At 37.9% G+C, this 23,690-nt stretch overlaps 1 protein-coding gene across 1 annotated transcript in view; it reads right to left on the reverse strand.

Annotated features, from left to right (window-relative positions):
* DECR1 (2,4-dienoyl-CoA reductase 1) overlaps positions 1-23,690 on the reverse strand; it is a 52,531-nt gene that overhangs the window by 10,668 nt on the left and 18,173 nt on the right. The window contains exons 5-6 of the mRNA XM_036757975.1: positions 17,356-17,503; positions 1,356-1,455 (exon numbers count right to left, since the gene is read on the reverse strand). Coding sequence (XP_036613870.1) covers positions 1,356-1,455; positions 17,356-17,503 — 248 coding nt within the window. The remainder of the gene's footprint in view (positions 1-1,355; positions 1,456-17,355; positions 17,504-23,690) is intronic.

Below are 23,690 nucleotides of genomic sequence, written 5' to 3' on the forward strand. Positions count from 1 at the left end.
ATCTATCAGAGGGATAGTCATCATCTCCTCCTCTAGCTCTACCACTGTGGACACAAAGTCTGCAGGTCAACGTACTGCTGATGACTCCAAAAGCCATAAAGAGAGGAGAAAAGGACTTGTGGATCCATCGCTCACATGTAAAACCTGCGCCATTTTCAGGTCAATGTTCTTAGGGGATTCTCTGAGAGCTTTCTTTTTTTATTTTTTTTATTTTTTTTTTTGAGAGCTTTCTCAATAAGACTTTTAGATGTAAAGAAATAAACTTTGTCCCAGTGGGTATGGATGATTTTCATTATTTTAGCAGTTTTTAGCCTTGTACTTTTATATTTTATAATGGCACTACATGGATTAAGACCCTATCATATTTTGGTTGTATTTCAATGATGTTACCTAATGCCTGCCATGGAAAAATTTTCTCTTTAAATATATCTGCCCTTGTGAAGGGAAGGTAAAGGCAGTTTTCTTATTTCCTTTCCAATGGGTAGAAACTTGCCTGCTATTTAGTAGTTCCAACATTCTTACTGTTTTTCACCATGAAATGAAGATCAAGAAAGGCTACTCGGAGACACAGGCCTCTCAACATACATTTCAATGTTAACTGTAGCCTCAATGCCTCTGTTTTGTACAGCTATCTACCCCATTAACTATGAGGCTGAAAAGGATGGAAGTCTTATTTGTGATCCTAACAATGTGCTGGAAGCAAAACGATGGATCTCTTTTTTGCTACACCTGAAAGTCTTCCTCTCCTAATAAGGGAACCACATTTAGTGTTACCGCAACCTATCTGTGGAGATGCAAATTTTTTCAAGGTACCTCAGATAGCGAGGAAGGTCTAGGGTTCACTTCAATTAAGTCTTTTGGCTCAGAGCTCTGCCTCAATTTCCCTCTTTGGTTGTTTGGGGTGATTTTTTTCCCCACATTGAGATCTTTGATCATTATAAGTATTTGAAGATTAAAAGAAGGAAATGGATAGAGTCTGGTTCATTCAGTGCTCTAGGGCTGGAACCTGTGAAACATTCTTATTTATATATTCTCAGAGGCAAGGGCAGCAAGCAGCAAAAAAGACTAAAATGACATGAAAGAAGTTTATGCCCTGAAAACATGACTTAATTCCTAACTCACACAAGACTGTCTTGAAATTTTAAAGTATGCTATTGATACAATACACAATAAGTAGGCTAAAACTCACTTGGGGCTCCCGTTTAGTACATTACTTACTGGGGTGTCTCATACTTATGAGATGATTGAGATACAAGTAAAAGGAGCTAAGAAAAGCGATCGTACAGCTGGTGCTACTAAGTGGAATCAATCAACTTAACCTGCATTATTGTGATTATTGTGTAATTATTACTTACATGTTCATTATATCCACACCTGCTTTGGCAGAAGCACTTGGCACTACAAACCCTGATCCAGTCTGGGCATAGATAGTTGTGATAGCCAGGAATGCCGCCCCTGAAAATGTGTAAGACAATAAAGCTGATTAATAATAAAGCCATGTCTAAGGAGACCAGTAAATAGGGTAGAATGAGAGGCCCAGCGCTCTTTCACAACTTTCAGCAAAGATTGAGGAAGAGCGAGACCATGGAAAATCCAAGGAGAAATCATGGTAGGTAGCTTTTTACAATCCATGGCAGCACAGCCAGAGGTAGAAACCTTCAAGTATGGGAATGGGACTAAAGCCTGTAGCTGTATAACTGGGGCAAAAACAATGACCAAAAAAGCCTAGAAATCATATCTCAAGAAATCATAAACAAAAACTTCCTTGATATAAAAGAACCTGTCAGTCAATAAGCATTTATTCAGGCACTGTGCTAAGTGCTGGGGAATACAAGAAAAGGCAAAAAAGACAGTTCTTAACCTCAAACAGCTTACAATGTAATGGGGAAGTCAACATGAAAACAACTCTGTAAAAACAAGTGATAAACAGAGGAAATAATCCACAGAAGGAAAGCACTAGAATTAAGAGAGACTGGAAGAGGCTTCCTATAGAAGCCAGGGAAAGAAGAAGGCAAAGATGAGGAGGGAAAGCAAAGTGAATATAGAAAGAATACACCAGTTATCTCTTGAAAGAAACTCTAAAATAAACACAAAGACATATAAAAGACACACTCCAGAGTTTCCAAGACAAAGAAAAAATTAATGTAAGCCCCAAGAAAGAAAGAGTTCAAGTACCAAGGAGTTATGATCATATAAGACTTGGCAGCTAGAGCTTCTAAGACGATATTCTAAAAAGCAAAAGTTAAAGGTGTGAAATCAAGAATATTTTAGCTGGCAAAATTAAGTATAATCCTCAACGAACAAAATGGACCTTTAATGAAACAAGAAGACTCCCAATCATTCCTGATGAAAAGACCAGCGTTGACTAGAAATTAAGAAATGCAAACATAAGAGTCAAATATAAAAAGGTAAATACATTTGAGCAATTGGAAGAGATTATTACAAGGAAGAAGTGCTTACGTTCTAATAAAGGAAGAAAAAAAGTGTCCTTCCAGAAACCAAATGTCATCAAGGATCAAAAAAAGGAGTTAAATAAAAAGAAGACCTGGGAGTAGCTGTACTATATTTTAATGATCTTAAGAAAAGAAATAAAAGGAAGGGTAAAAAGAATAAACCAGTGAAGAAAGGGAAAGAAAGGGGGTAGAGCTTGCTTGCTACCTCCCACAGCCAAGGTATATAAGAAGATTATATAAACACAGAGGAAGGGGCAGAGGGAGTAGGAATCACTTGAACTTCACTTTCATGTGAACCAGACAAAAATTCTACCTACAAGATCGACACAGTGTAAATGGTAGGTAATCGCAAAGAGAAGGCCCTAGGGGTGGCAGAAAAGACAACACCAAGAAAGCTTACCTATTGAAGGTGGGATTTCAGTTGAGTGTTGAGGGAAGGCAGGGGACTACTATGCTATGAACAGAATCACGTCCATGTTTGCCTACATAATTCTCTTAAGAATTCTTTCTCATTGATCACTTCACTACAGCCTATATCTAAAGACAGTTCTCTTCAGGTTTCACAGCATGCTTGGATGTTGTTCTGCTCTTCATGTAAAGGCCTGACCTCACTGGTAATTGCCCTTGAGTATTTAATAGAGACCAGGAAGCATTTCTCTCAAAAACACCCTTTTCCAGAGAAGATTAAGAATCCTTTCAGTGAGGCCATATCAGGATTAGCTTCCCCAAATGAAAATTGACAGTTTTTTATTTGTTTCATGCCACTGGAATATAAACTTTCTGGCCAACAGATTTTCTCCAAGGCAAAGCACCCCGAGTGCCTCCAATCGTGGGTCAGTTGATTGATCACCATCTGGCTCAATAAGAATGAGGATGGATCCAAAAGGAAGAAATGGTCAGTAGAAAGAGTACCCAAGCCAGGTGTCCCTGATACAGCTGAGTCCTTTTGGCAAGAAAAGCACAAATAGGCTGCTCTAGCAGAAACTTTCGATTCTGCCTTCAACCTCAGGCTAGCAAGAGGACTGAGTGAATCACCCTGCTTCTTTCCTCAAGGTGGTTCTGGACAGAAGGTTCTGGAACAAGCATTTATGGAGCAACTACTGCGTCTCAGACACTGGGCCAAGCGCTTTACAAATATTATCTTATTTGATCCATACAATGACCCCGTGAAGTAGGAGCTATTATTATCTTCATTTTGATGAGGAAATTGAGACAATGATTAATGACTTGCCCAAGGTCACAAATCCAGTTAAGTATCTGAGGCCAGGTTTGAACTCAGGGATTCAACAAAAGGGATTCAACTAGGTCTCTTCAAGCTCTATATCCGTGATCCCAGGATCATGTTGGAATCCCTACATAAGTCAGTCTTAATGAGCAATCAAGTTAAATCAAACATATGAGCTTAACTAATATAGACAAATCAGAATTTATTCAGTCTGAGCAAAGAGTACTTTTGTACTCTTTGTACTTTTGTGTATACATATATATATATATATATTTATGCATAAAACTACTGTTATAATATAAAACAAGTGCTCTGTGGATGCTATGGGTTGCAAATTTAATCCTTTTATTCATTCCCCCAAGACTGGGTTAGTAAAATAACATTCTGCCTTTGTTTATACAGGTGTCCCAAAAGTCTTAGTAAAGGTTTTTTTTTTTTAAATGAGCTCTGTAATAAATGTACTAACTGTATTCCATTACCTTTATTCAACAGATTGTGAAGTCTGAGTAAAAGACAGGATGAAAAAAAACACTGTAATGTACAATTAAATTTTTTTTTAAATCTGGCTGAAAGACCAGTCTAAATGTATTTTATTTACTTCTGTTCTTCTAATACCTCTGGCCTTGGGTGTTATTATTAAATACCTAATGTCCCTAAGAGGATTTTTTTAGACTTCTTTTTGCTACTGGTTGGATTCACTCCCCACTCATTTTGTTTGCTTTCTTTACCACTGGGGTACTGGTGAGCTTTCATAGAAACATAGATTTAGAGTTGAAGAGACCTGAGAGGTCATTAAATCTAACCTCCTCATTTGCGGATGAGGAAACAAAGGCACCCAAAGGCTAAGTGACTTCCTCAAGATCACACTCAAAAAAACTTGTCCTTCAAGCTGAAATCCAATGTATTTTCCACTGCTCTGGGATATGTTCGTTTCAGTGACAATTCTCACTACATACTATTTTAAAGTCATTTTTCTTTTTTCTACATTTAAGGAATAACGTCTCTAAGTCTTTTCTGCTTTACTGATTTTTTTGTTTCTTCCCTTTCCCCCGGCTCTTGCTTCTTTAAGCTCTTCTCTCCTATTCTCCAGTATAAAGCCTCCCAAGATGTTCTTGTCATTGTAGACAGTAAATCAATCCTCCAGATTATCTAGGCAATTAAATGCCTACGTGGATGCATAATGATAATATTAATAATAAAACTTTATTTTAAAAGCAATTTTTTTGGCTTTTCCAAGCACTTTCACATCCATCATAGATTTTTATTTGTGGCAACCTTATGGGGTAGGTAAGGGAATTATCAGCATCATTCCTGCTTTGTAGATGAAGGAGCAAAAGTAGGAAAAATATAAGAGATTTGTCCAATATACGTCCAATGAAAGGTATGCTTATCCAATCTGCAGATGGCAAAAAGCTTGGAGAGATGACAAAATTAGGATCCAAAAGGGTTTCAACAGGCTGAAACAACGGGTCAAAGCTATGTCACTGTGACAGTGGGACAATTTCAGAGCTAGAAGTGGCAATCTAGTCCAACTCATACTCAAGAGAATCCACAGTACAAGATTCATTTGGCTTTGCAAAGCAAAACCAAGATCAATGGGAGGATACTTTAGAGGGGCAAGAGGTCCTAGAAAGATCTGTCCAAAAGCGAAACGTGGCCAGGCATAGTGTTATATACCTGGAATCCCTGGTACTGGAGAGGCTGAGTTTGGCTGATTGCTTAATTCCGGTTTAGTGCTCCAGAACAGAGATCAGCTTTCCTGATTTAAAGCTGGATCGCTCGGCATCTCCTCATTCTGACTCTGGCTGTGCTCTTGAACTATTTTTTGGTTATTTTCCTTACCTTTTCTGGCATCTTGACTCAGGTGTCTGTCCCTGGCCTCCGCACTAGCTTCGGGTGTCTGATTCCAGCCACTCTACTCCCCAAACAAAGTTCTGCCTTTTGTTCTCAAAGAATAAGATAAGGCCATGGCAACAATGACCCCAGAAGTCTTACCTAATTTTAATTTAGGCTTATGTACTGTAAGAGCCAATAGGCAATAACAGGATCACAGATTTGAAGCTCCCAGGGACCCTTAGAGCTAATCTAGTCCAAGCCCCTGATTTCAGAGGTACGTAACTGAGGCCCAGGGAAATGTAATGACTAGCCTCCTGTGAACAGAAAAGCCAAGTCTCAAAACTAGATCCTCTGATTCCAGATCCAGGTTTTTCTCCCTAACACCCACTTCTTGTCGTTGCTGTTGTTGTTGTTCAGTTGTGTCTGACTCTTCATGACCCCATCTGGGTTTTCTTGGCAAAGATACTGGAGTGGTTTGCCATTTCCTTCTCCAGCTCATTTTACAGACCAAAAGAATGGAGGCAAACCAGGTTAAGTGTCCTGTTTAGGGTCACGCAGCTAGTAAGTTCCTAAGGCTGGATCTGAACCCAGAAAGAGGAATCTTCTTGACTCTAGACCCGGTGCTCTATCCACTGTGCCGCCTAGCTGCTACCTGCTGTCGTACAACTGAAAACTGTAAAAATGAAACGAGGAATAAATGATGAAAAAATTATTTTAGAAAACATGCAAAATAAACTCAATGAGACATACAATCTCATTACGCATTATTATACTGGTTAAGAAAAAAATCCTCACATCAAACATCTTTGATGCCTAAGATGTTTAGGGAATTAACACAGACATAGTGTCCCACTAGTAGGAATAGAACTTAGAGATGTGATCAGCAGAAACAAAAGACTGCTATTGATAAACGATATTCATAGCAGCATCATTCTCAATAGCAAAAACCTGTGAACAACCCACATATCCAATAACTGGGAAATAGTTAAACCACAGCATAGGTATGTAGTTTCCAAAGAAATGATAAATATGAAGACTATAAAGAAACATGGGGAATAACAGACATGAGGCCGCTGGACATATGCAGATACGGACGCAGCCTTGGAGCCAGAACACAGTCCTCCCATGGGCCCACCCCCACGCAGCCTCTGCTGAAGCCTCCAGGTGCCCGGTAGAATCCAGCCTGTGTAATGCTGGCCTCGTGATGGCTGAGCGCAGAACAGCAGCTAGCTAGATGTTCCTAATGCTGGCACTAATGTCTGCCTTAAATACAGGTTCTGTACCACAACATCAGGCAGACTGCTTTAAGTTTAAAAAATTGCCATCAGAAAAGTACCCATCCTGCAGTAAAACTTATAAACCAATACATGGGTCTAATGGAGAAAAACATTACAATGAATGCTATTTTTGCAAGTCCATTAAGGAGAAGAGAAGAGTCCAAGTGGTACACTTTGGCCAAAAGACCAAGAAGCTTACCCAGACAACAACATTATGAATTAACAGGAGAGAAGGCTAATCGCTAATGTACTCTCAGAATCCTTTTCCCCACCAGCCCCCACATTATGGCATGGCACACAACCTGATCCATTAGTTTCTGCTTTGGGATCTACTCAACAATAACCTTGTTCCTGCTGCCGTCTCTTTCATGGCATCCTGCGCCTATCCACATCCCAGCGTTCTGTAGCAACAAGAAGCAGAACTCAACTGTGCCCACTCACTTCCAGAGGAGGGAAAGGTATAACAAGGCAGATTACTAAAATGTAACAATACAGCCGGAGAAACGAATAGAGAGGCAAGGTGCCAGTGTGTGGAGGGGGCTACATCAATCCAGAATTAAAAGGAACTGGCATCCAGTTAGGCCAGAACAGTCTCTGTAAAGTTACTTGACTGAGGCTGGTATTAAGTGAATTCCACAATGTAGGAGGGGTCTGAAACCCCTTGGAGGTTTAAACCCTGTTGCATCTGCCATAAAATGGGAGTTGGAAAATGAGCAATAAACACATATAAAGGAAAAACAAACCTGAAATTGCCAAAGATCTTAAAAGGAAGAAAATTAAGTTAAGAGCTCAAAATACAAGCAAATAAATCAAAAAGAAAAATACTTAAAATGGAATGAAGACAGTTACAGAGATATCTATATCTAAACAAGTGCAAACAACTCTAAATATTTCAAGACAAAGGAAACTGAACCAACACTCATTTAGGACCCTATATATTCCCAAGAGAACATGGAAATATAGCAGGATTGTAATATATTGAAATGTAGCAATGTGATTCAAGAGAAAAATAAGAATCTTGAGAGAATATGAAAGGAAACAAATGGCTTGTATGGCAGTAATTAGAAGAATAGAACCTGAATCTGCTTTGGCAGATAGGGGTGGAGTTTTCAAACAAACAAATGATAAAGAGGTTCATGGAAGGAAAAATGGATGATTTTGATTACATAAAATTTAAGTTTCTGCACAAGTAAAACCAATTCAGCTAAAATTAGAAAAGAAACAGGGAATGGGAGAGGGGAAATCTTTGCAATTCCTGATTAAGGATCTAATTTCTAAGATATATAGGGAACTTAATCAAATTTATAAGAACAAGACCTATTCCCCAATTGACAAATGTTCCAAGGATATGAATAGATAGAACTATGAACTGGTCCTACCATACTGGGAAACAATTTGAAACTGTGTCCAAAGTCATTTTAAACTGTGCATACCCTTTAATCCAATGATACCACCACTGGGTATATACCCAAAGAGATCAAAGAAAGAGGAAAAGGATCCATTTATAGCAGCTCTTTTTGTGACAGTAAAGAATTAAAGAGCAGGTATCCATTAACTGGGGAATATCTGAACAAATTATGGTCAATGAATATAATAGGATGCTATTGTGCTGTAAGAACTGATGAAAGAGTTGTCAGAGAAACCTGAGAAGACTCATATGAACTGACAAAAGTGAAGTGAGCAGAACTAGGAGCACAATTTATAAAATAGCAATATTGTAAACACAATCAGCTTTGACAGATGTAGGAACTCTGATCTATACAAAAACCAACCACAGTTCCAGAAGACTCATGATGAAACATATTATCCACTGCCAGATAGAAAGGTGATGAGGCACCATCCCCCATACTCCAGGGCTAGAGGTGTTTACAAAAATAAAGCTATTACTACGAAAAAATGCACAGGCAAAGGAGAAAGAATTCAACCATAGAAAGTTATTATGTGAATAGAGAAGACCAGGGTTCATCTTCAGAGGAGGATATTGAAGCAAAGAAACCCTCTTCTATTCCAAAGAGTAATACCAAATGATCACCTGCCCAAAAAGAATTCATAGAAGAACTTAAAAAAGACTTTAAAAATCAAATGAGAGAGATGGAGGAAAAACTAAAAAATATATATATATAAGACTAACCAAAGAAAAACAAGAAGATTATGAAAAGAAAGTCAGACAATCAGAAAAGGAGATCCAAAATCTTAAGGAAGAAAATGACACCTTGAAAATTAGAATCAGGCAAGGGGAAGCCAGCAAAGTTACAAGAGATCAAGAAATAACTAAACAGGGGCAGCTAGGTGGTGCAGTGAGTAGAGCACTGGCCCTGGAGTCAGGAGGACCTGAGTTCAAATCCGACCTCAGACACTTGACACATGCACTAGCTGTGTGACCTTGAACAAGTCACTAACCCCAATTGCCCTGCCAAAAAGCAAAATAATAACAATAATAATAATTAAGCAAAATATGAAGAATGAAAAATAGAAGAGAAATTAAAACATAAGAAAAACAACTGATCTGGAGAACAGGTCAATAAGAGAAAACATAAGAATAATGGTACTACCTGAAAGTTATGATCAAAAAAAGAAACTTGATACAATAATACAAGAAATAATTAAAGAAATTTGTCATGAGACATTAGAACAAGGTGGGGGAAGTAGAAATAGAAAAAAATTCATCAAGCACCACAAACAGAACTCATAGGAATATTAAAGTCAAATTCTGAAACCCCCCAGCTTAAGGATAAAGTATTAAAAGCAACAAGAAAAAATCAATTTAAATATGATGATGCCACGATTAGAATCACACAAGACTTAGCAGTGGAGACACTAAAGGACCGCAAGTCTTGGAACACTATATATCAAAGAGCAAAAGAACTGGGGCTCCAGCTGAAAATATCATACCCAGCAAAGTTAAGCATAGTCCTGAATGAAAAAAATGGACATTTGATCAACTGTCAGGCTTTCAATCTTTGTTTTAAAAAAACCCTGAACTTAGTAGAAGATCTGACATACAAGAGCCAAGAGAAACATAAGACTAATTACAAGGCATTCAATAAGGACAGACTGTTTGCTCTTTATTTATCTAAAATGTATATATGTCTAAGATTGCCTTTAGTAATTGGGTAGTTCGTAAGGAAGACTGGGGTAGACCTGAGTATGATATGCCTTTATAAAGTAAAACCATTTAGAAACAGCTAAAAAGAGTAATTATTTTATACAAACAAGGTACAAGGGGAAGAATAAATACAGAGAAACTGAGGAGGGCTGGTAGTTCTGGTAATCTACTTTCATCAGGAAGGGGCTCAAAAGGGAACAACACATACATATCTAGGGGAGTATAAACATCTTCTAAATTCAGAAAAAATAAAATGGTAAGGGGATAGGGAGGAGGGAGAGGACAAAGGAGGGCTCTCTAGAGGGAAAAGTGAGGAAATAGGTTAAGGGGGGAACAGAAGGGTGTTTAGATCAATGAGAATGTGAGGATAGGGGAGGGATCCTTGGTGGGGGCAGTTAGGCTAAGTAATAGGAGGGCACGTTAGCGGGTAAAAGTTAAGTAGAGGAGGCAGGAGGGATAGGAAACAAGAGATAAGCACAAGCATAAAAACAAAGGTCAGGAGTAGAATTTGTTAGGGAAAGCATATGTCTATATGTGTATATATATGTGTGTGTGTGTGTGTGTGTGTGTGTGTGTGTGTGTGTAGGTATATATCGATTTAGAAATATATCTGCACTTAATTGTAGCCTTGGTGGGGGTGGAGGGGAGTGGGTATGAAGGGCAAAAAAAGAACAAAGTAAAAAATGTACAGCAGAGAACAAAAAAAACTTACAAGGAAGCAAAGGTTGGACACCTCTCAACACGTGTAGTATTTATCATATAGGCTTTCTTGAAATGAAAATTTATCGTTACATATTTTGAATCCTCTCTTATGTTCTGCTACGTACATGACATGCTTTCTTTTTCATTTCTTACTTTGTGTTTAAATTCCAGTATTTAAGTTTATGATATTTTTCTTCTTTTCTCTGTTCTGTATTTGTGTTCTGGTGTTTGAGTCTAAAATAAAATTTTTTTAAGTGAAAAAAAAAGAAAAAGAAAAGTGATGGACTCAAGAGTGCAATTTAATGTTTATGTGTATGTTTGTTTTTCTTTTCTGAATATGACCAAGGTAGGAATTTGCTTTGCCTGATCTTATGTGTTTGATTTACATTTGTTTTTTTTTCTTTTTTTCTCAAAGGGGGTAGTTGTAGAGAGAGATGAGAGAGAGAATTCAAGCCTAAAAATAAAATTGAACTTTTAAAATAAAAACAAATGATTTTTAAAATATTGTATGATAAAGTTGTACTCTCTGATACCTTAGCCTTGTTAGAACATGCCTCAATCAATCAGTCATAGGCTTTAAAATGTGAAAAAGTCCTTGATTAGCTAGCACAATGTTGCATAGGAAGAGCAACTGAACTTATTAAAGAAACTTCAGAACATTCTGTGGGCCATGTATAAAACCAGAGAATCCTTCAGAACCCAAGAAACTAGAAAATAAGTGGAGAGCAATAACCTTTCCACCTAAATCTCTTGAGAAAAAAGACTGTCTCAATTTTCTGTGTATCCTCAGTACTTTGCACATAGAAAGATCTTAATACATGCTTTATCATTGCCTTCCATTAATCCAGAGTGAAGTAAACAGAACCAGGCAATTAATATACACTATAACAATGTAAATAGAAAGAATAAAAATAATGAAACAGAACTTGGAGAAGAGTTGAGAAAAAGTACTTTCCTCCCCTGTCTGCAGAGATAAGGATTATGGAATTATGCATATAATGCCAAACATAGCAGACAAGTGAGTTTGGTTTTTTGGTTTGTTTTTTTTTTCTGAGCCATTTTTTCTTTCTTTTAAAATTTATGCTACAAGAAATGACTTGATGTTGTGAGTTGGAGAGGAAAGAATATATTCAGAAATGACACACTGTAAAAACAAACAGCACCATTAAAAACAGATAGGCCTTAGCCTTGTAAGAACATGCCTCAATCAATCTATCATTCATTGGCTTTACACTAAGAATGAAATTTTTATTTTTTTTTGGTGGTTTTTTTTGTTGGTTTTTTTTTTGGCAGGGCAATTGGGGTGAAGTGATTTGCTCAAGGTCACACAGCTAGTACATGTGTCAAGTGTCTGAGGCCGGATTTGACTCCAGGGCCAGTGCTCTACTTACTGTGCCACCTAGCTGCTCCAGAATGAAATTTTTAAATAAAGTTTATATGGAGAGTTTTATTTCTTTTAATAATTAGTAAATATGCAATTATAAAAATAATTGCTTTTTGGTATTGTTTTGTTTAATTTTAGTTCTTGTTTCTTTTATTTGCTTTATTTTCATCTTTCATTACTTTTCAGCTACTTGACAGTTTATATTGACTGTTAGAAGTTAAAACTATTTAAAAAAAAAGAAATATGGGAAGACATCAAGGTGATACAGAATTAGAATGATATATGTTTCATTTTTTATCCTGATTGGTATAATTAAATGTTTATGATAAAATTTTCAAAGAAAGATTCATTTCTAACTTGATACTAACAACTTATTTGCAAACAAATGTGCTTTTTCAGAATAAAAGAATTGGCTTCAATAATACAAAACTCTATTAGGTTGCAAGGCACTATCCTTCAGAATTATACTGAAAACATATTGATTTTTTTAATGACAAAGTTTTTATATTTGAAACCAATTGCTGTACAAAAGGGGAAAAAAGAAGGAAAATACAGGTTGAACTAACACTTCGGGGGAGAGAAAGAGGCACTAAACCTGACAAAGTCAAGAGATCTGGATTCTAGATTTAGCTCTGCCACTTGCCTCGTGACACACTGGGCAAGTTCAAATCTCAGGGCCTCAATTCTACCATCTGTAAAATGAGGAGCTGAATTAGAAAATCTCTACAATCCATTCCTGAGTTTAGGGTCATGAAAATACTCTCATTAGCTTGTGCTCCAACAGCTAAGAACATTATATCATATTTCCCCATGTATAAGAAGCACCCTTTTTCGAAAAATTTGGGGTCTAAAAACCAGATGCATCTTATATAGTGGTTGTAGTTTTTTTTACTTGCATTTCCTGCTTTTTCGCGCTTGTTTTTACACTCATTGTTGTAGACTTTTTTACTTGCATTTCCCACTTTTTTGCGCTTGTTGTCTTTGTGCTCACTGTTTCGTATTTGTTACCGGTATATTAGGTTACCATTTTGCCACGTTCTGCCCAGAAATGGCTCAGAAAAGATTTTCATATGGTGCTGAATTCAAGTTAAAAGCGATCCAGTCTGCAAAAGTGAATGGAAACCGTGCTGCTGAACATAAGTTTGGTCCTCCTCAAACTGAGAAGACAATCGGAGACTGGCTACGGGAAGAAGAAACCCTACTGAAAACGCCAGGGCAGAAGGCCATGAGAAGCAAGTCAGCAAAATAGCCTGATTTAGAGAGGGAACTGAAGATATGAATCGAAGAGCAAAGGGCAGTTGGAATTCCTGTGTCCACAGAGATGGTTCAGCATGAGGCAAGAAGAATTGCTGATGAAAAAGAAGTTACTGATTTCAAAGGAGGACACAATTGGTGCTTCAGGTTCATGAAACGGAATGGATAAGCATGTGTACACACACCAGACTTGCCAAAAAGATGCCTGAAAGCTATGAGCAGATGAATAAAATTTGAGTTCAATAACTTTATGTAATACATTTTTTTCCAAATTTCAGGCACCAAAATTAAGGTGCATCTTATACATGGGGAAATATGGTAACTATTAAAGTAGGTTTTCATTTGGAAGGATCTGCTTTCAGTCTGGGCAACTTACACTTGATTTCCTTTTGTGTACAGTAAATTGTACAGGAGGAGTGGAGCTAATTCCCCTCCAAACGACTTTAAGTAATGTCTCAAAATGAATTCTGGAGTGGCAGAAAACAGAAAAGGGCAAGGTGAAACAAATTTCCAGCCTAAGACAGCTTAGAAGATTGGCAGGAAAGGTCTGTCACACCAGAGTGAGAGTGGAGCACAGTCCGGCACAGGAAATGCCCCCAGCAATGCCCCATCAGTAGGCCAAGCCTGAGCAAGGTAGAAGCGGGCCTTGCAGGCAACTGAATCAGCAGAAGAGATTTCTGGAGCTCCCAGCCCATAGATGGTAAGGAGGTCAGAAAATGGAAGGAAATTACAGGGGTCCCTTTACTGGCACTGGGTGCAGGACTCTGTTGCATTATGAGCTTAACTAATGCAGATCCAGGTTGCAGTCCTGGGTCACAGTCTCAGGGCAAGGAGGAGTACTAGCACACCAGAACTTATAGCCATAGGGGAGTGGAGAGCCTAGTCACAGTTCTAGGGTGGAAAAAAGTACTTGTAGTCACTCACAGACTAAAACACAAGCCAGAAGAGTAGTAAACACACTTCTCAGATCATACCACCTTGGAAGATCTGAAAACATACAGACTTCCAGAACTAGCTCTAAAAACGGCTGTACAAAAAACCTGACACTTTGACATTGCCCTCTTTACATTGAGAGTGGAGCCCAACTTTAATATAAAGTTAAAAGTCAAGACATAAGCTGGAAAATGAACAAACAACAAAAAAAAGAAGCTGACCATAGAAAGATACTATAGTGACAGGAAAGATCTAAACATAAACTCAGAAGACAAGACAAAAATGCTACATCCAAAGCCTCAAAGAAAAAATGTGTAAAGAATTCCTGGAAGAGCTCAAAAAATGTTTTTAAAATCAAATAAAAGAGGTAAAGAAAAAAATTGGAAGGATAAAGAAGAGTGATAGAAAAAAATGACGAACAAAAGTCAACAGCTTGGCAAGAGAGGCATGCATTCACACACACATACACACACAAAACCACCGAAAAAACAGAGTAGACAAACAGTAAAAGAGGCACAAAAATCCAATGAAGATAAGAACTCCTTAAAAAGGAGAATTGTCCAAATGGAAAAAGATATACAAAAATTAACTGAAGAACTTCTTAAAAAGCAGAATTGTCCACATGGAAAAAGATGTACAAAAAATTCACTGAAGAAAAGAATTCATTAAAAAGTAGAACTGGCCAAATGGAAAAGGAGATAAAAAGAAGTTCACTGAAAACCATAATTCCTTAAAAATTAGAATTGGGCAAGTGAAAGCTAATGATTCCATAAGACATCAAGAAACAATAAAACAAAATCAAAAGAATGAAAAAATAGAACATGTAAAATATCTCATTGGAAAAACAGGTGACCTAGAAAATAGACCCAGGAGAGATAATTTAAGAATTATTGAACTACCTGGAAGCCAAGATCAAAAAAAGAGCTTAGACATCATTACTTCAAGAAATTACCAAGGAAAATTGCCCTGGTATTCTAGAACCAGAAAGTAAGATAGAAATTGAAAGACTCCATCAATCACCTCCTGAAAGAGATCCTAAAATGAAAACTCAAATTCCAGAGCTCCCAGATCAAAGAGAAAATAATGGAAGCAGCTAGAGGGAAACAATTCAAATATCATGGAGCAACAGTCAGGATGACACAAGATTTATCAGCTTCTACATTGAAGGATTGGAAAGTTTGGAATATGATGTTCCAGAGGGCAAGGGAGCTAGGATTACAAGCAAGAATCACCTACCCATAAAAACTGAGTATAATGCATGAAAGGAAAATGGAAATTTAATGAAAGAGAGGAGTTTCAAGCATTCCTGATGAAAAGACCAGAGAGCAATAGAAAAATTTGACATTCAAATACAAGACTCAAGAGAAACATAAAAAAGTAAATAGGAAAGAGAAATCATGAGGGATTCAATAAGGTTAAACTGTTGACTTTCCTACATGGGAAGATGACACTCACAACTATAAGGAGTATACATAGACAAGAGGGCATAGGTGTGAGTTGAATATGATGAGATGATAACTAAAAAATAAAATTAAGGGATGAGAAAGAGGAAAGCACTGAGAGAAGGTGAAGGGGAGAGGAAGAATAGGGTAAATTATTTCACATAAAAGAGGTGTGGGGCAGCTAGGTGGAGCAGTGAGTACAACACCAGCCTTGGAGTCAGGAGGACCTGAGTTCAAATATGGCCTCAGACATTTGACACACTTACTGCTAGCTATGTGACCTTGGGCAAGTCACTTAACCCCAATTTCCCTGCCTTTCCCCCTCCAAAAAAAATTAAAAAATAAAAGAGGTGTGAAAGAGATTTTACAGTAGAGGGAAAAATGGGGATTATGGGGTAGACCCTAAACCTTACTGTCATCAGAATCGGGTAAAAGAGGAAATAAGATACACATCATTTGGATACAGAAATTTATCTCAACCTACAGGAAAGTAGGAGAGAAAGGGAATAAGACAAAGGGGCAGGGAGGCTAACAGAAGGGAGGGTGGATTGGGGAAGGCAGTAGCCAAAAGCAAAACACTTTTGAGGATGAACTGGGTGAAAAGAGAGAGAGCAGTATAAATGGGAGGAAAACAGGATAGAGGGAATACACAATTAGTAATCATAACTAAAAAAAGTTTATAGCAAATTTCTCTAATAAAGGACTCATTTTTCAAATATAGAGAGAACTGAGGTGAATTTATAAAAATAAGAGCTATTACCCAATTGATAAATGGTCAAAGGATATGAAGAGGCAGCTTTCAAAGAAATCGGTTATCTATGTACTCATGAAAAAATACTGTAAAACACTATTGATTAGAGAAATGCAAATTAAAACAACTATTAGCTACCACCTTACACCTATCAGATTGGCTAATATGACAGAAAAGGAAAATGACAAATGGTGGAGGGGATGCGGGAAAATTGAGACACTAATACACTACTGGTGGAGTTGTGAACTGATTCAACCATTTTGGAGAGCAATTTGGGCTCCAGCAAAATACTAGGTTTGTATCCCAAAAAGATAAAAAATAAAATGGAAAAGGACCTATAAGTACAAAAATATTTATAGCAGCTCTTTTTGTGGTGGCAAAGAATTAGAAATTGAGGGGATGCCCATCAACTGGGGAATGGCTATACAAATTGTGACATACAATTATGATAGCATACTATTGTGCTATAAGAAATCAAGAGCAGGATGCTCTCAGAAAAACCTGAAAAGACTTACATGAATTGACATATAGTGAAATGAACAGAACCAGGAGAACACTGTACTCTGAAACAACAATATTATATGATGATCAACTGTGAATGACTTAGCTACTGTCAGCAATATAATGATCCAAGATGATCTTGAATGACTCAAGATGAAAAATGCTATCCATTTCCAGAGACAGAACTGGTAGAGTCTGAATGCAGATCTAAGGACAAAGGGATGACAAGTGGACAGCCAAAGGGTTATAATGGTACCCTCATGACATTGGAAGAAAATGAAGAAGGCCTCCCGCATGTTTGGTGGATCCCTTGTAGCAAACAAGACAAGAATCATATACGTTGGCCATGAATGACTAGGTTGGGACCCACATTCCTGAATTACAGAACTAATGAGATGGCAAATTCATTTGAATAAACTGAGTATATACATCTTAAGACTTATATTAATTACCCTAAAAGGGTGGTTTAGCTTGGCAATGACTCAAAATACCTTTCTGTGCTTTAATTAGCTCTTTTCCAATTTCCAGGGTGACAAAGGCAGTGCCATTCAGAACTATATCAGTTATGGTTTTCCAGGCATTAGGAGAGAGACGTTCAGAAGGAGAGATAAAATTCCCAGCTGCATTGTTCACAATAACCTAGCAAATCAAAAATGAAAAAAAAAGTTACAGACATTTGGCAGGGAGGGGTTTTAGGTAAAAGATTTTCTTTCAAGTGCTTTAATTTTTCATGTAATTTTTCTAGATGATTCAATCAACTTGAAGTTCACTGATAAGAAACAATGTTGCTATGTTCTTTACTATAGACTTTTCAAAGTTTTTGAAACTGTGAAAACCTTTTTTATTTCCCCCAAAGCTCTGAATCATAATCCCTGGTTGAGTATTGGAGAGGAGCATGGAAGTAAAGGAACAAACGTGGATTGAGCATGTTCAAAATTTACTTCAAGGACCCTCAAGAGATGCTTCATGAATCTTTGGGTTTCCATGAAAGGCCACTGAAAAACTATTGCCTGAGACTGCATTTTATATACTATTTAGTTTCATTTATCTTGATGAAAATCTCAGCTGGTAAAGTGCTTTTTTCCTAACCTAGTGAAACATTCTGCCCAGTTATCCAGAGGGTCTATGGGTTTCAGTTTTCATCACTTTATTTCTTACATACCAAAGTGTATTTATGAGAAAGATGGTGTGAGGTGGGGAAAGGTGGAAGGTCCCCTTCTTTACATGAGCCAAGCAAAGTGCCTCTCTTGGCCTCACAAAAGATCATGAATCATCTAAGCTAGATAATATGCCCCTGGGTAACTAGATAACTGTTATTCTTGTTTGATAATCCTGTTAAAGAAATGAAACTGTTTTTGTTAAAAATACACATGGCATTCATTACTCATCATTTCAGTCTCCTCTAGATATTTTATATAATATTATTCATACTATGTATTATTCTGAGTACAATAATTATTAATATTAGTATTAACAGTAGTAATAATATATTTACTTGTCTATTCATCAAGCCAGTTTAATCATTTTGACTATACTACCTAATTACTAACCTGTTTCTTAGTACCTAATTAGCTGTTAAATTTTAATTAAACTAATTAAATTAAACTGGGCTAGGAATGATACCTATCATTCCTAGTACAGGGGATGCTGCGGCTAATAGGTCACTGGAGCTCAGGAGTCCTGAGCTTCAGGAGGTTAAGTCAATTGAATTTCCACATAAATCTGACACCATTAAGGTGAGTCCCTGACAAACAAATGTTCTAACCCCATAAGCACTTGGCATTGTCTGACTGATGCAGCTGATTGAGTGTTGCCTACAAAGAATACAAGCAACACTAGCTAGCTCCCTGGGGAAGATAAATAACTACTTTGAAAGAAGGTCCAGGAAGTATTGGAAGTATTCCTTGCTTCACCACTACATGAAGAATGTTCCTTTCCCCTGGACCACTATGGCCTCCAAGCAGTTCACCCTAGTTCAATAACTGAGTAGGTGAAAGCTCTCATGCCAATCAGGAGTGTGCCATTGCATTTCCAGCCTGAGCAAGACAGGGAGACATAGTCTCAAAAACAAATAGAACATGGAATCAGATACAGTTCCTTTTTAGGGGGCTCACAATTCAATAAACATTTATAAAACATTAACTAAACAATTCTAAATGCCAGAGATACAAAGAAAAATGCAATCTTGACCTCAAGAAGCTTATATCCTATCAAGATGCCCATGATACACACATAATAAAAAGTCATTTGAGGAATGACAAAACATTAATAACCAGGTGAATCAAGAAAGGCTTCACAGAGCAAGTGTCACCTGAACCGAGTCTTGAAGGAAGATAAAGACTCAGAGATGAAAGCTAACTGTAGACATGTGCTTCAGGGAAAAGAAGAGTCTGGTTTAGGTAATAATAGTACATGCAGGGGGTCGGAGCCAAGATGGCAGCTAGAAAGCAGGGACTTGTGTTAGCTCCCCGACAGGTCCCTCCAAAACCTTATAAAAAATGGCTCTGAACAAATTCTAGAGCTGCAGAACCCACGAAATAACAGAGGGAAGCAGGGATCCAGCCCAGGACAGCCAGGATGGTCGTGGGGAAGGGTCTATTGCAACAGAGCTGGGAGCAGAGCCAAGCAGAGCCCAGTGTGGGCTGGGCTAGGACCAACCAGACCGGGAGCTGGGCAAAACAGGCCCTAGCACCCTGAATCAGTGAGCTGTGGCAGTTACCAGACTTCTCAACCCACAAACACCAAAGACAACAGAGAAGGTTAGTAGGAAAAGCTGCGAGGGACAGAGTGAAAGGAGTTCGCAGTTCGGCCAAGGGTATCAGAGGTGGTGCAGCTCTGAGGACAGAACTATAGCTGCAGTTCCTTCCAGCCCCAGGCCCACCTGGTGGGAGGAATTAAGTGGTGGATCCCAGCAGGAGTGAAGAGCCTATTTAAGATCTGAGTCTCAATCCGGGTTGGCGGGTCTTCGGGAAGGAGGAGCACTGGTGTGGCAGAGCTTCTGTGTAGAAATGGCTCTGAAAACCACACCGCAGCACCTCAAGCTTGGGACAAAGTACTCTCTACTCTACAAGCAGTCATACCCCCATGAAAAATTCAAGGGTCAAGTGGTTGGCTGGGAACATGGCCAGGCAGCAAAAACGGACTCAAATTCAGACTCAGACTTTGGAATCTTTCTTTGGTGACAAAGAAGACCAAAACATACAGTCAGAAGAAGTCAACAAAGTCAAAGAGCCTACATCAAAAGCCTCCAAGAAAAACATGAACTGGTCTCAGGCCATGGAAGAGCTCAAAAATGAGTTGGAAAAGCAAGTTAGAGAAGTAGAGGAAAAATTGGGAAGAGAAATGAGAAGAATGGGAGAAAATCATGAAAAACAAGTTGATGACTTGCTAAAGGAGACCCAAAAAAATACTGAAGAAAATAACACCTTTAAAAATAGACTAACTCAATGGCAAAAGAGCTCCAAAAAGCCAATGAGGAGAAGAATGCCTTGAAAGGCAGAATCAGCCAAATGGAAAAGGAGGTCCAAAAGACCACTGAAGAAAACACTACCTTAAAAACTAGATTGGAGCAAGTGGAAGCTAGTGACTTGATGAGAAATCAAGATATTATAAAACAGAACCAAAGGAATGAAAAAATGGAAGATAATATCTCATTGGAAAAACCACTGACCTGGAAAATAGAGATAATTTTAAAATTACTGGACTACCTGAAAGTCATGATCAAAAACAGAGCCTAGATATCATCTTTCAAGAAATTATCAAGGAGAACTGCTCTGATATTCTAAAGCCAGAGGGTAAAATAGAAATTGAAAGAATCCACAGATCACCTCCTGAAAAAGATCCCCCCCAAAAAACTCCTAGGAATATTGTTTCAAAATCCCAGAGCTCCCAGATCAAGGAGAAAATACTGCAAGCAGGCAGAAAGAAACAATTTGAGTATTGTGGAAACACAATCAGGATAACACAAGATCTACCAGCTTCTACATTAAGGGATCAAAAGTCTTGAAATATGATATTCCAGAGGTCGATGGAGCTAGGATTAAAACCAAGAATCACCTACCCAGCAAAACTGAGTATCATGCTCCAAGGCAAAATATGGATTTTCAATAAAATAGAGGACTTTCAAGCTTTCTCAGTGAAAAGACCAGAGCTGAATAGAAAATTTAACTTTCAAACACAAGAATCAAGAGAAGCATGAAAAGGTAAACAAGAAAGAGAAATCATAATGGACTTACTAAAGTTGAACTGTTTTGTTTACATTCCTACATAGAAAGATGATGTGTATTATTCATGAGACCTCAGTATTAGGGTAGCTGAAGGGAATACACATATACATATATGTGTATGTATATATATATATATATATATATATATATATATATATATATATATATATATATACACACACACACACACATACACACACACACACACATACAGACAGAGGGCACAGGGTGAGTTGAATAGGAAGGGATGATATCTAAAAAAGATAAAATCAAATTAAGGGATGAGAGAGGAAGATATTGAGTGAGGGAGAAAGGGAGAGATAAAATGGGGTAAATTATCTCACATAAAAGTGGCAAGAAAAAGCAGTTCTGTTGGAAGGGAAGAGGGGGCAAGTGAGGGGGAATGAGTGAATCTTGCTCTCATCGGATTTGACCTGAGGAGGGAATAACATACACACTAAATTGGGTATCTTGCCCCACAGGAAAGAAGGAGGAAGGAGATTAAAAAAAGGCAGAGGGGGCGGCGATAGAAGGGAGGGTGGATAGGGGGAGGAGGTAAGCAATAGCAAACACTTTTGAAAAGGGACAGGGTCAAGGGAGAAAATTAGATAAAGGGGGATAGGATAGGAAGGAGCAAAATATAGTTAGTCTTTCACAACACGAGTATTGTGGAAGGATTTTGCATGATGATACACATGTGGCCTATGTTGAATTGTTTGCCTTCTTAAGGAGCATGGGTGGGGAGGGAAGAGGGGAGAGAATTTGGAACTCAAAGTTTTAAAAGCAGATGTTCAAAAAAAAAGTTTTTGTCTGCAAGTAGGAAATAAGATATACAGGCAATGGGGCATAAAAATCTATCTTACCCTACAAGAAAACAAGGGAAAATGGGATGGGGGGAGTGGGGTGACAGAAGGGATGGCTGACAGGGGAATGGGGGAAATCAGAATATATGCCATCTTGGAGTGGGCGGGAGGGTAGAAATGGGGAGAAAATTTCTAATTCAAACTCTTGTGAAAAGTAATGCTGAAAACTAAAAATATTAAATAAATAATGATTTTTTAAAAAGACAATAGTACATACAACTTGACTAGACTTTCAAGTAGATTATATGATGGGGAGTAATATGAAATAAAGATAGAAAGGCAGGTGGGAGCTAGATTTTACTGTAGGTCTTCAGGGTGAGGAGTTTATATTGAGAAAACTAAATTGATTTTATATCATTTTTATTGATCCAATTTACAAATTAATTAAACTGTTATAGTTCTTTGCCTTTGAACTTAGTTCAGAAATTTATCTGGCCTGTAATGAGTTAAGTTTAGAAATCCAGTTTCCTGCTAATCACTGTTCTATTCCCGCTTATCACTGTTCTATTCCTGCTTCAAGGAAATCCATCATCTTGGGGGACTGGAATGGACACTAGGGAGTCTGGTGTAGTATCTTTACACTGACAAACTATCCTTCAAGGATTTCTAGTTTGCTATCCAAAAGTCTGGCCCACCATCTCTAACCTTGTAGGTGGATTCAAACGAAGAATATTTCTTAGTTACAGGACAGAAAGAGGAATCATTGCTAACCCCTAATTCCCAACTTCCAATCAATCATGTTGTCCCCCACACCTCAGCTATGTAAGCAATCCTGTCCTCCCCCCCACGATGATGCCAACCCTATAACCAATTATTATTTCCTCACCTACCCTGTTCTGTTCTTTGTTCTATGCTTATAAACGGCAGCTGTGCCTCTGATTTGAAGTTTTTTGGTTTAACTAAGGTATTCATTGACTCATTTTATTATCAGGTTCACACCATGTTAACAAAATGTTACATTGCTTGGAAAAACTTGCCTCGGTCTACTTTTGTTGAATTTCACTCATGACAGTATTTTACCTTACAGGTAAGAAGAAGCCACTAAAGCTTTTCGAGCTGTGGAGTGATATGATGAAACTTCTAATTTGGGAAGATTATTTGGGCAAATACGTAGAGAACACATTGGAGAAGAGACAGTCTAAGCACAGAGACAAAAAGCAGATCACCAAGATCATCCAGGGAAAACATGGTAAAGACCCCAACCTGAATAGTGGCTAGATGAGTGGAGAAGAGAAGATGGATCTAAAAGATGCTATAAGCGTAGACTTGATAAGATGGAGCAAATGATTGGTTATGGGGGACGACAAAAAGCAGAGAGGTAAGAATGAGTCAGGATTATGAATAGGAATGACTGCAGTATGCTCAGCAGAAACAAGTGAAGGTCAACCAAGTTTAAGGGAAAGGATTGGTTTTGTTTGGGGCATAATGAATTGAGTGAGATGTTGATGAGGCACTAATGATGCTGGATAAAAGAAATGGAGCTCAAGGGATAGATTAGGCATGCATATGTAGACTAAGGAGCTAACAAAGTCAGCAACAGAAAAAAATGCAGAGAGAGAACAAGGGCTGAACAGAGCCTGGGACATGATAGAGGTCATTATTTGAAAGCCTATCATGGGTTTTTTGGCTCCAGAGAGCAGAATCAGGTACAATGGGTGGAAGTTACAAAAGGTCAAATTTGATGTCAATAAAAACTTCTTAACAATTGATACAATGCAGAAAGAAAATGGGCTGCCT

This window comes from Trichosurus vulpecula, chromosome 1 (genome assembly GCF_011100635.1).
Source record: "Trichosurus vulpecula isolate mTriVul1 chromosome 1, mTriVul1.pri, whole genome shotgun sequence".
NCBI classification, from domain to species: Eukaryota; Metazoa; Chordata; class Mammalia; order Diprotodontia; family Phalangeridae; genus Trichosurus; species Trichosurus vulpecula.